General features: G+C 44.2%; 1 protein-coding gene across 1 annotated transcript in view; it reads right to left on the bottom strand.

Moving 5' to 3' along the window:
* IQSEC3 (IQ motif and Sec7 domain ArfGEF 3) overlaps positions 1-13,063 on the bottom strand; it is a 78,812-nt gene that overhangs the window by 46,483 nt on the left and 19,266 nt on the right. The window contains exon 2 of the mRNA XM_061582698.1: positions 6,558-7,651. Within this exon, the coding sequence (XP_061438682.1) occupies positions 6,558-7,645 (1,088 nt within the window). The 5' untranslated portion in view covers positions 7,646-7,651. The remainder of the gene's footprint in view (positions 1-6,557; positions 7,652-13,063) is intronic.

Consider the following 13,063-nt stretch of genomic DNA (forward strand, 5'->3'; position numbering starts at 1 on the left):
AACTATAGTTCTGTAAGAGGTAAACTGCACTTCTCATGATGGTAGTCATGTGTGTACAGCAGCAACACAAGAGATGGCACAACTGGATGTATTTAAAAGTGTGCCAGCTGCACACATGTGTGTGGGTAGTGTCACCTGGGACAGTGGATGCTGGCATGGATTGCAGAGAAGGATCTCCATTCTCCCAGCCCCAGCCTCAGGGGCCCTCAGCCAGCCACAGGGGCTCTTGGCTAATGTCCAACCTGGCCGCCTGCTGGTGCCAGGCCTGCTTTAAAGTCTGAATAGGCTTATTATGTAACTTCATTATGAATCAATCTGAAAGTTCGTGCTTGTGTTTGCTTATTTTCTTCTTCCTTCCCCATCGTTTATTCCTTTTATAGACTGTAGACTTCCTTTTAGACTGTGAGCTGTTGTTGAAAACTGTACATCTCCTTGAGTTCTTTAACAGAAAGGTGGAATATAAATATAGTAAGGTACACAAGTGACCGTTACATAAGTTTCTGTCTGTGGCGCCAACCTTTTTTTCTTTTTAATTTGCACATATGACAAAAGGAAATGAAATAAAATAAACATTAACAATAAAAATATTCTATCAGTCTTCATTTAAACCTATAGATTAACATAGGCACTCCATTTGTCCAAACAGGCATCTAAACAAGATTGACTATAAGTCATGCAAGTGCAGAAAGGGCAGTGAGGTCTTCAGACCACTGAGAAGTAAATGGCCGGTGTTTATCCTTCCAGCCCTGCAGTGTAGATCTCTCAAAAGGCTTGTAGATTCCACTTTCGTTGTCCATCTGTAACTTAGTCTCACACCACAGAGATATAATGGTGTCAGACTGTACAAAATGGCAACCTTACAAAGGTAAAGTGTGGCCTTGATGTGCTGTCTGGCTGATAGTGTATAAAGGTTTGGAACTGTCTAAAAGAGACTCCAGTGATCAACAATTTATATAAAGCTGAATTTGCTCCTTATGCCATTTGCCTTGACTAGGCAGGCTTAAGACAGCCACCACAGAACAACTACTGGGTAGGTTACCACACTGTAACATTGCCCTCACACACTTGCAGCACTCTGCACTATATGTTTTACATCACAGCCTGGGTTGTTTGTGGATTTAGCTGGCAATATTTCCTCCTGTTTTCCTGAGTAGCTAAGTCAGTTTTGCTATATGGTGCAGAATTCCTATAGCTGGCTTCCCCTCCACCTACAGAAATGGCCACCCACACAAATACCACTCTTATAGCAACACTGCATAATAAGGCTTTCTCCATTCCAGGAATTCCACCCACTCGCCATGGAATGTGTTGCCGTTTTAAGTGCTGAGTTACAAATGCATTCAATCAATTCATGGGAGGCTGTCACAATTCAGAATATTACTCAATAATTGCTCACGGGGGAGTTACATGATTGAAGACACGGAGAACCAGGCCACGCAGAAGACCTCTCGGGCCACATAGACCCAATTTGGCATTGGGCAGCAGTTATATAATACTGTAGGTAAACCACTGGTGTTATTAAATCCTGTCAGGAAGGTTTATATAACCAAGCATCCTAGCATTTATTAGTGGTAGCAATAACAGTTGTTGTTCTGTGGGGAGCATTTCCTATAACTGAAGGCTCATACACACAGCCACATGGTGAAAAGGAATGGCATTAAAGCCATTTGGCAACCAGAAGTCATTATTTTTTAGTGGCACTGAGGGTATTGCACAAGAGGTAATTAATTCCTTTGGGGGAAAGCAGAGCAAAAAGCAAGTTGTGAATGTGATCCAAAATGAGGTGTGTGTGCCTGGGGAAAAAGAAGACGTGGAATATAATCAGCTCCTAGTACTTTACCACAGACTATTATTTGCTTAAGCACAGGTCATTTGGATTTTAAATAGGGCTGATTTTTTATGTTGTTCTTCAGTTTGAAGTGGACAGGTTGCAGTATTCTGACTGGCTTCATTTTGTTAGCTAGGGTGCTAGGCAATGGGCTAATATAAATTTACAAAAAAATATCTGGATTAACATATTTATTTATTTATTGGAAAATGGAAATGGACTGCCTTCAAATCGATCCTGACTTATGGTGACCCTACGAATAGGGTTTTCATGGTAACCAGTATTCAGAGGGGGTTTACCATTGCCTTCCTCTGAGGCTGAGAGGCAGTGACTGACCCAAGGTCACCCAGTCAGCTTCATGGCTGTGTGGGGATTCAAACCCCGGTCTCCCCGGTCGTAGTCCAACACCTTAACCACTACGCCACACTCACATCCACTAAAGTACCTTAATAATCTAGGGCTGCCCCTCTGTCCCTCTGGATTGTCCCAAATAAATCCTCAGGCCCAGCAAGAATAATGCTAAAGTAGATTGTTTATCCTGCAGGAAAACAGGAAGATGCCTTACGCTGCATCTGACCATCAGTCCATCTAGCTCAGCATTGTTTACACTGACTGGCAGCAGCTCCCTGGGATTTCAGGCAGGGAGCGTCTCCCAGCCCTACCTGGAAACACCATAGATTGAACCTGGGACCTGCTGCATGCAAAGCAGACACTCTACCACTGAGCTATGGCCTCAATCAGAGCTTGGAAAAGTTACTTTTTTGAACTACATCTCCCATCAGCCCCAGCCAGCACCATGCTGGCTGGGGCTGATGGGAGTTGTAGTTCAAAAAAGTAACTTTTCCAAGCTCTGGCCTCAATACAGGAAAGAGGGAAGTAGCTGAGTAGGTTATGCAAGCCAGTATCTCCACTCCTAGGGGGTATCTGTGGCCACCCAGGGCTAACCTTGTATTTAGAGTTAGCTGCTCCTCCAATCTTTCTAGCTTTTTGGTCTTGGGAACCCCAGAGGAGGCTGCTGCCTCCTTACTTATTCATTCACTACTCCGAGTCCTGCTGGCACTTTACAAGCATCCTGCCCAAAGTTTCCTGTTTGCTGACAGCTCCCAGGACCAGCTACTCTACTACTAAGTTCTGCCATAATCCAGTGTTACCCACAACTGACATTATAAGAACATAAGAAGAGCCTGCTGGATCAGGCCAGTGGCCCATCTAGTCCAGCATTCTGTTCTCACAGTGGCCAACCAGGTGCCTGGGGGAAGCCCGCAAGCAGGACCTGAGTACCCAATAGGACCTGGGTGCCCAATAAAAGTTGGGTTCTCTCTTTGGCTGGGATGTGTTCTTGCATGCCTTGAACTCCTGCCCAGAGGCTTGCACGTGGCTCTCTAGCAGCCTCCCATCCAGGCAGCTTACTTAGCTTTCTGCATGTTTTTTTTAAAAAGGCCAGGTTTGCTTAGCTACCACAGTAAAACCACATCATGGGCATCGAGGCCTTTCTCTGAGCATTCTCTGGCCCACTTCCTAAGGTCCTACTTTAAAGAGGACAGTCTATCTGAAGGGCTGTCAGAGAATACTCCTCTTTTTGAAGGCATCCTCCATTCAAAGCGCTGTCCGGTCTGAGTCAGGTTAAAAGATAGAGTCTAATTTGGGTTTAAAGATAAAGAACCATAAAAAGGGAGAGCAGAGGCCTTGAAGTTGCCCAGCAACATTTGGCACTTAGGCAACAGATCAAGCAGGCACCCGTATCACCTGGACACAGTCTTCCCCACTGTGATGAGATGTGTTGTATTTATACTTAAATTATAGTAATTGTTTCTAAATCTGCATACATACATGAAAATTTCCATATGCAAATTTTATACAGAACTGTTTCCTCCCACAGTCTCTTTTTTGGCAATGTGTAAGTAATCCCTCCTTGCTACTTTCTCATGCAAAGTGGCCTCTGGATAAGTTGAGATGTGTGAGATTTCACACACCTCCCCCCTCTGAAAAATATCAATTATTTTACCTAGACTAAACATTACTCAGATATTTCACCTAAGGAGGAAACCTCACATTTGCTTTGAATTTTGCTTTAGGTGACATTTTTGTGACATACCCAATGCAACCGTGTCCATGCCAGTTACTTTCCACAAATGTCACCAACTCATAAGATAATATAGCCTAACAGACTTCACAGAAAACCAAGACACAGAGTGAATGAGTAGTCAGAATGTCCCTTCTGATTGCAAAGGAAGGTGCCCTGAAGGCATCTAGGCAGAGAGCAAACTAAAACTTTAATATCTATAAACAGAGCATCTCAGGGCTGCTGCCCATGTTATGATTTTAAGTCAAAGGAATATTCCTGCAATTCTCTCCCATAACTTCCAAATTACAACTTCGAAGTGCTGTTTTAGGTAGGTCCAAACACTTGGCCAGAAAGGTGACCTACACAGTAAGAGCTCAGTTAAGGTAGGAATAACATGGAAGAATAGAGATAGGTTCCTACACCACAAAAAAGAAGAGCAGTTCAACATCTTTCGACAAACTTTTTATTCAAAACCAACAGTACAAATGTCTGAAGTGAAACAACAGGTCAGGTAAGTCTTCCACACAGATCACTTGAAGGCTTCTTCCAAAATGCATCCAGGGATGCTTGCCTTGCCTTTTTTTCTTTTATCATGTAGTATCTTGCTACAAAGCTTTGAGCACAGTTCTCCTCTCCGTACATTTCAAGCAGACAGGCAAGGGGCAGCCGCCATCACTCTGTGCTCTCTCTCTCTCTCTCTCTCTCTCTCCCCACACACACACTCAAGCACACAGTGCTTCCAGGCCACCTGACAAGGAATACCATTCCAGCCGCGCATGAGAGACCTGCCTGCAGCAGCCACAATCCAGTAGACAAGGAGCTACATTCTGACTATGAGTGTGCGCCCTTCCCACACACACCTCGCACCTCAAAAACACTTTGTTAAAAGAAGCTTCTTTTCTGGAGGATTTGTTAACTGAGGTATTACTCAGAATAGAGGACAGAAAGATCTGAAAGGCAAAACTAGCGTAATGTTTCTCTGAAATCTACTGTCACCATAATTCCTGCTACACATGAGTTTAAAAGTGGGTGGTGTGACCTAAGATATGCAGTTGGCAAGGTGAGGCCTTTTTGGACTTAATCAAAGAAATCAAAGCAATTATAATCATCGACAACCCCTTAGTAGTACATTTGATGTGGACAAATACTTTACAATGGACATAATCCAGCCAAAGTTGAGTACTTGTAAGTTTCAATTGGACAGTTAACCATATGCTTCATTATCTCCTGTTGTGATAAAAGAATAGAAATGTTAAACTTTGATTACAGTTCACAGTTTCACAGATTTTGGCTGGCCATGGTAACCAGATGCTACATGGGCTGTTTACTGAGCTCATTCAAGGCTCTTCTCCAGACACCCCACCTTCAGGTAGGTAGTTACAGGGACAAAGCCTTCTTGGTGGTGACTCCCAGGCTCTGGAAAAAGCTTCCCTAAACACATCCATTTGATGCTCCTCTGTTCATTTCAGCACCAAATTACAACCATTTCATTTGAAGGAGCTTTTAATGTGTAAGAACTGTGGCTTCTCCACACAGCAAGTGCTTCTGAGCAGCACAGTCACAACACTAAGGCATCAATTTGATCCACGGTGGCCACAGTGCTATTCGTATGAAGCCACCCAAATTTTGGTAGAATGTTTTTTGAATGACAGCCAATATGTGCAATGGACAGAATGCTAGTCCTGGATCCAAATCCCCATTCAGCCAGGAAGCCTATTGGCTAGCCCAGGATCAGCCACATTCTCTCAGCTGATGGGAATGTTGTGAGGCTAAAATGGGATAAACCCCTGTATATGCTGCCTTGAGATTCCTGGAGGAAGAATGGGATCAAAATGAAATAAAATTTAAAAATACATGTATTCCAAGTTCTATATTTGTGTTAATATTTGAGGCAATAAAATGAGCAGTCCCAGAGATACACCATATGGCATTACCATCCAGCAAATGGAATAATAACCAAGTGTAAAAGTACATGATGAAGCTATATAAGGGCAAATTACAATATGCCCTTGAGGGTTACTGAGGTTCAGAGAACCATGCTGAGGGCCAATAGAAAACCGAATCCAAAATATAATGCTTTTTACCTCCTCTGGCTCCAGTTTCCATGCTGCTGTGCCCATGTTTTTTTATACCTACAGCTGTTTTGCACAGTACAGTGGCCTTCATTGAACGAGGGCGGAAGAGAGAAGGGGGGAGGGAATGAGATTAAATTGTTGCTATCTAGTGCATAATTCTACCAAGTCCACCAAAATAAAAATGGTAGCCCAAATGTTGTCAATGTGGCAAATCTCTGTGGAGAGAGCATGAAAACTGAGGTGATTCTTCTTTTTAAACTCTTTTTTAAAATCCCACAGATGATAGCCGGGATATTTATCCCTCATTCTCACACAGCCTTATCTAGTTAGCAGTCAGAGAACTCACTCAAGCATTCTAGACGCTAAACATGTTGAGATACTTTCTTTCCACTTCTGTGGCAGAGATTCAGTGCAGCAGCCTGACACGTAACATAATATGGTCTTTGGTCCCCAGGTCGGCTGAACCCCTAAACATGAAAGCTGTGTAACTCGGAGGAGGCTCATCTAATTGTTTGGCGATAGCCTATTATTGTCACAAACTGAGGAAAGCCACGAGGGATTAAAAGGTTTATTATTATTAGCCACTTACATGTTAAAGAGGTTTAGCCCGATGCGATAGAGCCGCTTCCTCATTGTGTCTGTGGAAAGAGTTGGAGATTTGCAGATGGCTGGATTCTCACAGTGGTACCGTGGAAGGCTCAAAATCATGGCTTGCAGGGCTTCCTTTGAGGATAACTCTGAGGCAGACTTGGCTGAGGTGGAGGTGCTGCTGCTGCTCAACTGCTCTGAATTATCTACATTTTCTGCCTCTGAACCCTTGCTCTGCCCAGTCTCATTGTTAGAGCCAAACTCCAGCTTCTGCACCATCATTTGTTCTTGGTCCGCCTCCCCTCCCACCAAGCCGTTGGTGTTGACATTCCCCTCAGTTACTGTATGGCTATTCCGGAGGATTCCAGTATCAGGCTGCCCTTCTGGGACAGCTTGAGAATCTTGGCCTTCTTTCCCAACTTCCTCTGGGATTTCTTCTATTTTAGCAGCCTGAGAACCCCCAGCCTGGGTGTTGTTGGCGAGGCAGTTTGCCATGGACACCGAGGTAGATGAGGAGACAGAGATGTTCTTGTTGTCAATCTGGACAGTGACATCCCTGAAGGCCATCATGAGGGTGCTACTGCTCTTTGGCAGCGTATCTGGCAGCAGCCCTTCCTCTTTCTGTTGATCCTTCAGTTCAGCTTCCAAGTCTTGGTTTGGCTGCATTGAGCTGGTACTGAATGTCTCCCTTATCTGATAAGAGCTGCCATCTTGAAGGGAACACATAGTCTTCAAGCTCCACGTACTGAGGGCATCATCTATAGATTTAGCCAGTGACTGGACTTGCTCAGTGAAAGAGTCCTCCAGTTCAGTCAATGCCCCACTGATAGTAGCTGGCAAAGATGGAGACCTCACTAAGGGGATGCCAACAAAGTTATATCCCTCCATGAGGGCTTTCTCAGCAGAAAAACTTTCAGAGTTCTGGACTCGGACTTTCCTCAATGATATCCGTCGGGGCATGCGACTCTCCAGGAGCGAGTTCCGTATCTTCTCAAAGTTTTTGCTGAGCTGGTACTGGCGGAAGGCGGTCTGGATGGTGCAGGCTGCCCTCCGAGAGACCAGGTGGCCTCCATATTTGTGCTCTAGCATTTCGATCTGAAACACATAAACAAGATTTTAAAAAATGATTTCTGAAGTGTTTGCATGACCTCAGTTTACAAACAGATTGCTTTCTAAAGATACTGTCAGGAATTCAATACTGCATTTGGGAGTCCCTTTTTCACCCCTTGCACTGTGGTGCTCTGAAAACTATTTCCTCAGTTTTCTGCAGTGCCCATATCTGGTGACAATTAGGGGAGAAATTGGATGATACATCTCCCCCAATCTGGTCCATCATGTGAAGAGGAGCCAGTGGCCACAGCTCCTCCCCACCCACCCATGAGAGTGGCTTCACCTCTGCTATCTCAGCATGTGCACATAGGGACAGAATGTCAAGATGGTGCTTTTTACCTATACACACATGGGCAACATTTGGGTGTTCCATCCCCACGCGTACATATGGGGCCAGCAGAAGTGGGACTGAAGCACCAGGTGGGCAGAGCACACTAAATCCCCTCCATGTGGTAGGCAGAATCAGGGGAGGTGTATCATCCAGTCCAGCATTATGTATCTGCATATTCTGGGATTCCAGCTATGTGGTTTAAAAATATTTACTACATGTATTTTTAGAACAAACAATCCTAGTATGTACTAGGATTCTAAAGGCATTAAAAAAAAAGAGGCACAAAACCAGCAATTAAAAAAATTAAAAAAAAATTACATGTTCAAAGCTCAGCCACCACCAGCACTGAACCCTGTCACACAATGCTAGCTGAAGCAAGATCTCGCAATACTTCCTTAGGCTTGCATCTGGGAGAGTCTCTGGGTATTGAAGTCGTAGGACAGTGAAGCAATCACCCAAAATGAGTCTCTATATGCATGTTGTAGCTTGGAGTGTTAATGGTATTACTAAAAGCAGAGCTTGGAAAAGTTACTTTTTTTAAACTACAACTCCCATCAGCCCTAGCCACCATGGCCACTGGATTGGGCTGATGGAAGTTGTAGTTCAAAAAAGTAACTTTTCCAAGCTCTGACTAAAAGAGTGCCATCTGAAAGATAACAATGAAATGTATAGGAGGAGGCTGTCTTTTAGGTAATTCTGGGGCCCAAGCTCTTTAGGAACTTTAGCCAGTGTGGTGCAGTGATAGAGCAGTTCCGGCACCAGCAGGCGGCCAGGTTGGGCAGTGGCCCCTGAGGCTGGGGAGTGTAGCTCCTACTCCACAATCCGTGCTAGTTGTGAGACACAGAGCATGCCCCCTGCCCCCTGAAGCTGGTATAGTTTGTGGAGTGGGATCCACCCTCCTGGGCAACACCCTGCCACTGATGGCACAGGATGGCCACACAACATACTGTGTCACCACATCAGCACACTGTGCATGCATTCTTGCCATCACCTAAGATCACTGCCGCCACCTTCGAAGGCCTGCTGCAATTTGATATCCAAGGGCCCGCTGCAGTCTGGTGCCCACCCTGGGTTAGAGTGCTGGACTAGAACTAGAGGGAGCAGAGTTCCAGATGCCACTTGTGGCCTCACTTACGCCAATCACTGTCTCTCATCTAACTTACCTCACCAGGTTGTTGTGAGGACAAAATTGGGGGGGGGGATTATGTATGCCAGTTGGAGCTCCTTAAAGAAATGTGCTATATAAATGTACTAATAAATACATAGGCCTTTATTGGTAAAGCCAGCATGCACTGAAGATGTGTCTCTCAACACTGGAGAAGTGGTATAATGTGTTTGAGCCTAGAAGCATATGAACGGTCTCGCCTGTGCCCACAAGACCTGCTTAACAGGCCCTACTCTGGCTTGCCATGAGTGAATATTATAAACTCCTATCAGTAACAGTGCAATCTCAATCATTTTAGTCAGAAGTAAGTTCCACTAAATCAATACGGATTACTCCCTATTAAAGCCCACTTACGACTAAGACATCATTCAGCAAAGCTCTTAAGTGGTGATAGTTTGTTCAAACGATGTTACTTCATAAGATTCCAAATGGTGTCAAGGTTCAAATCAGAATTATATTTGATCAACAACTTCCCAAACAGCCCTTGTGTCCCTCAGCAGGAAAGGGCAATCTATGGAAAAACTCTTTTAAAACATTGTCTCTTTTGCACATACTGATCAGCAGTGGAAAAGCCATCAACTAGGAAAGAAAAAATGATGACAATGTGTCCCCCACCCCAAAAAGAGCTGAAAATCTATTTTAAGAGGTAAGAAAAATCACAAGGAATAAATGTCAAGAGGGGTGAGATTATAAAAGAGCCCTAGCTGGGCTGGTTACTGATACATGCCCAATGAAAAACCACTGAAATTAGTCAAGGAGGCAATGACCAAACTGGACATCACACACTGGCACTTCTCTGCCTGAACATTCTGCCCAGTTACTTAAAAGAATCCTTGTACAAATAACCTCCTTCTTATTGCCTTGCTGATAATAATAATAATAAAATTATTATTATTATTATTATTATTTAATTAATTTAATTCCTCCCTGTAGGAGCCCAGGGCAGCTACAAAAGCACTAAAAACACTCTAAAACATCATAAAAACAGGCATTAAAATATATTAAAACAAAACATCTTTAAAAACATCTTTTTTAAAAAAAAACCTTTAGAAACATCTTAAAAAGCAATTCCAACACAGACACAGACTGGGATAAGTTCTCCACTTAATAGGCTTGTTGAAAGAGGAAGGTCTTCAATAGGCACAGAAAAGACAACAGAGATGGCGCCTGTCTAATATTTAAGGGGAGGGAATTCCAAAGGGTAGGTACCACAACACTAAATGTTCACTTCCCATGTTGTGCAGAATGGACCTCCTGATAAGGTGGTATCTGCAGGAGGCTCTCACCTGCAGATCGTATATAAGGGGTAAGACAATCTTTCAGGTATCCTGGTTCCAAGCTTTGTACACCAACACTAGAACTTTGAACTTAGCCCGGTAGCTAATGAGCAATTCTTTCAGCAGCAGGGTGACATGTTGGCAATACCCTGCCCCAATAAGCAATTGTGCCATTGCATTTTGCACCAGCTGCAGTTTCCAGACCAACCTCAATGGCAGCCCCACATACAGCACATTACCGTAATCCAATTTGGAGGTTACCAGTGCATGGACAACAGTCCAGAAAAGGCTGCAGCTGTCTTACCAGCCAAAGCTGATAACAGGCACTCCTAGTCACTGAGGTCACCTGGGCCTCTAGCAACAAAGATGGATCCAGCAGCACCCCCAGACTATGAATCTGCTCTTTAAGAGGGAGTATGACCCCATCCAAAGCAGGCGACTGACCAATTATCTGAACTCCCGATAAAGGTCATCCATCAGGGCAACCAAGGCCAATTCAGTCCCATAACCAGACCAGATTGGAATGGGTCAGGATAATCTGTTTCATCCAAGAGTACTTGTAATTGCTGTGCCACAACCCTCTCAATCACCTTCCCTAAAAAGGAGGTATTTGCGACCGGGTGGTAGCTGTCACAATCCAATGGGTTCAGGGTGGGCTTTTTCAGGAGCAGTTGGATCACTGCCTCTTTCAGGGAGGCTGGAACCACTCCCTCCTGCAACAACACATTGACCACACCCTGGATCCCCTCAGTCAAACCCCCTCGGCAAGCTTTAATAAGCCAAGAAAGGCAAAGGTCGAGAGGGCATGTTGCTGGCCTCATCATTGAAAGTACCCTGTCCACGTCATCAGGCCGCATCAACTGAAACCAATCCCAAGAAGTTGCAGCAGATATATTATCCCAGCTTTGGTCCCAATAAATGACCATTAGGTGACAATGGCACTAGCGGTGGTAATGCAGGTAATGGGTGGAAACAGTGAAGGAAAGCGAAAAGGATGAATACTAATTATTCCCATAGAGATTTACTACTGATATATTGAAACCAGCGTTGATTTCTTCTCTTGCCTGATGAAGGACTTTGTTCTTCAGAGTTCTGGTGGCAGTTGGTGTTTGTCAAATTTCAATTTAAAAAATGAACAAATTTGAGAGGGGGAGCAAGAAGAGATTATCACCTTTGCATAGATGAACAGACAACCACATGGGCATTGACTTGATCATGCTGCCCATAACAAACGGCCACTCTCCACTCTTACTAATGATGCCTTATTTAGAACATCTACATAAGGATGAGCAACTTGCAGCCTGATTCCCAAGAAATGCCCACCTCTAACCCCACCCCAGTTATTTGGCTCCTGCAGAAGTATGTGCCTAATCCCTCTATTTCCAATGTTCAGATTGTGAGTGTCGTTGCTTATGTAGCCCAAATGGCTATTCATGCACAAGAGGGAGACATATGCAGGCTTGGGGGAAGCCAGAGGTTTGCAGAAGTGCAAGGCAACTTGGGATGGGAAGCTAGGGGAACATCCAAAAACAGCCCAATGAGAACTGAGCATGCTCAGTCACCATAGAATGTTGAACTGCTGAGGGGAGTACAGAAAATTGGATGGCAGCAGGAATGGAATGGAATGGCTGGACACATGAACAGAAGCCCTTCACTCTGCAACATTTTGTTGCAGGTCCCACTATAATTATTGTGAAATTTTTCAAAAAATAAAACGTGATGTTGAAAAATGACAGACAAGCAAATCCTGCACATGTGTCTTAAAAGGACAGCCCATAAGCTAAACACAAACAAAAGAAAATGAATTCTCGTAACAGCAACAGGGTGGGTTCCACAATATAGCCTTGGAATTTTCTTTTCTTTTCCTCTGCCTTGTCTATCAGCAGCTACTAGTAATAGAGACAGCAAGGGACACGTGTATGGAAGCAAGCTTCCACATGTGCAGCTGGTGTTAGTGTATGCACATATATTGATGTGCATGTTTGTAAATCGCAATGGTTATCCAGCGCCCCCCCCCCCCCCGAACTGGCTGGATGCATTGATCACATGTGCTGAGTGGTTAAGTGCACTAGCCTTGAGGTATTTACATTCATGGTCAAAATAGTTAACAATCTTTGCCCAGCATAAACAGAGCAGACTGAATCTGTAAATTAAAACTGAATATCATGCTTGTTATAGAAATTCAGGGAACTGGAGATATAAAACAACACAGATGCAGTGAAGTATCTCTCTTGTTGCCCTGCTTGCTGCAAGCAGCACTGTTGGGGGTAAACAGCAGCTTCAGGAGGCAATCTTTTGGAAGGAAAATAACATGAGTTAGACCATAGATGGGAAACATTTCGCCTTCCAGATGTTGTTGAACTACAAATCCTATCAGCCTCAGCAAGCATGGCCCATGGCCAGGGATGATGGAAGTTGTAGTTCAGTAACATCTGGAGGGCAGCAGGTTCCCCACCCCTGGGTTAGACCTTCTTCCCCCTCTACCCCATGCTGTAGCCCCAATATGGCTCCAGACCGTTACATCTGCTTTTACTAAAGAAAGAGAGCCTAGTTATAAGCACACTGTTCAGTAATGTGTCGCTCAGAACCCTGCACCGATGGTCTAGTTATTATGAAGCTGAATA

This window comes from Rhineura floridana, chromosome 8 (genome assembly GCF_030035675.1).
Source record: "Rhineura floridana isolate rRhiFlo1 chromosome 8, rRhiFlo1.hap2, whole genome shotgun sequence".
NCBI classification, from domain to species: Eukaryota; Metazoa; Chordata; class Lepidosauria; order Squamata; family Rhineuridae; genus Rhineura; species Rhineura floridana.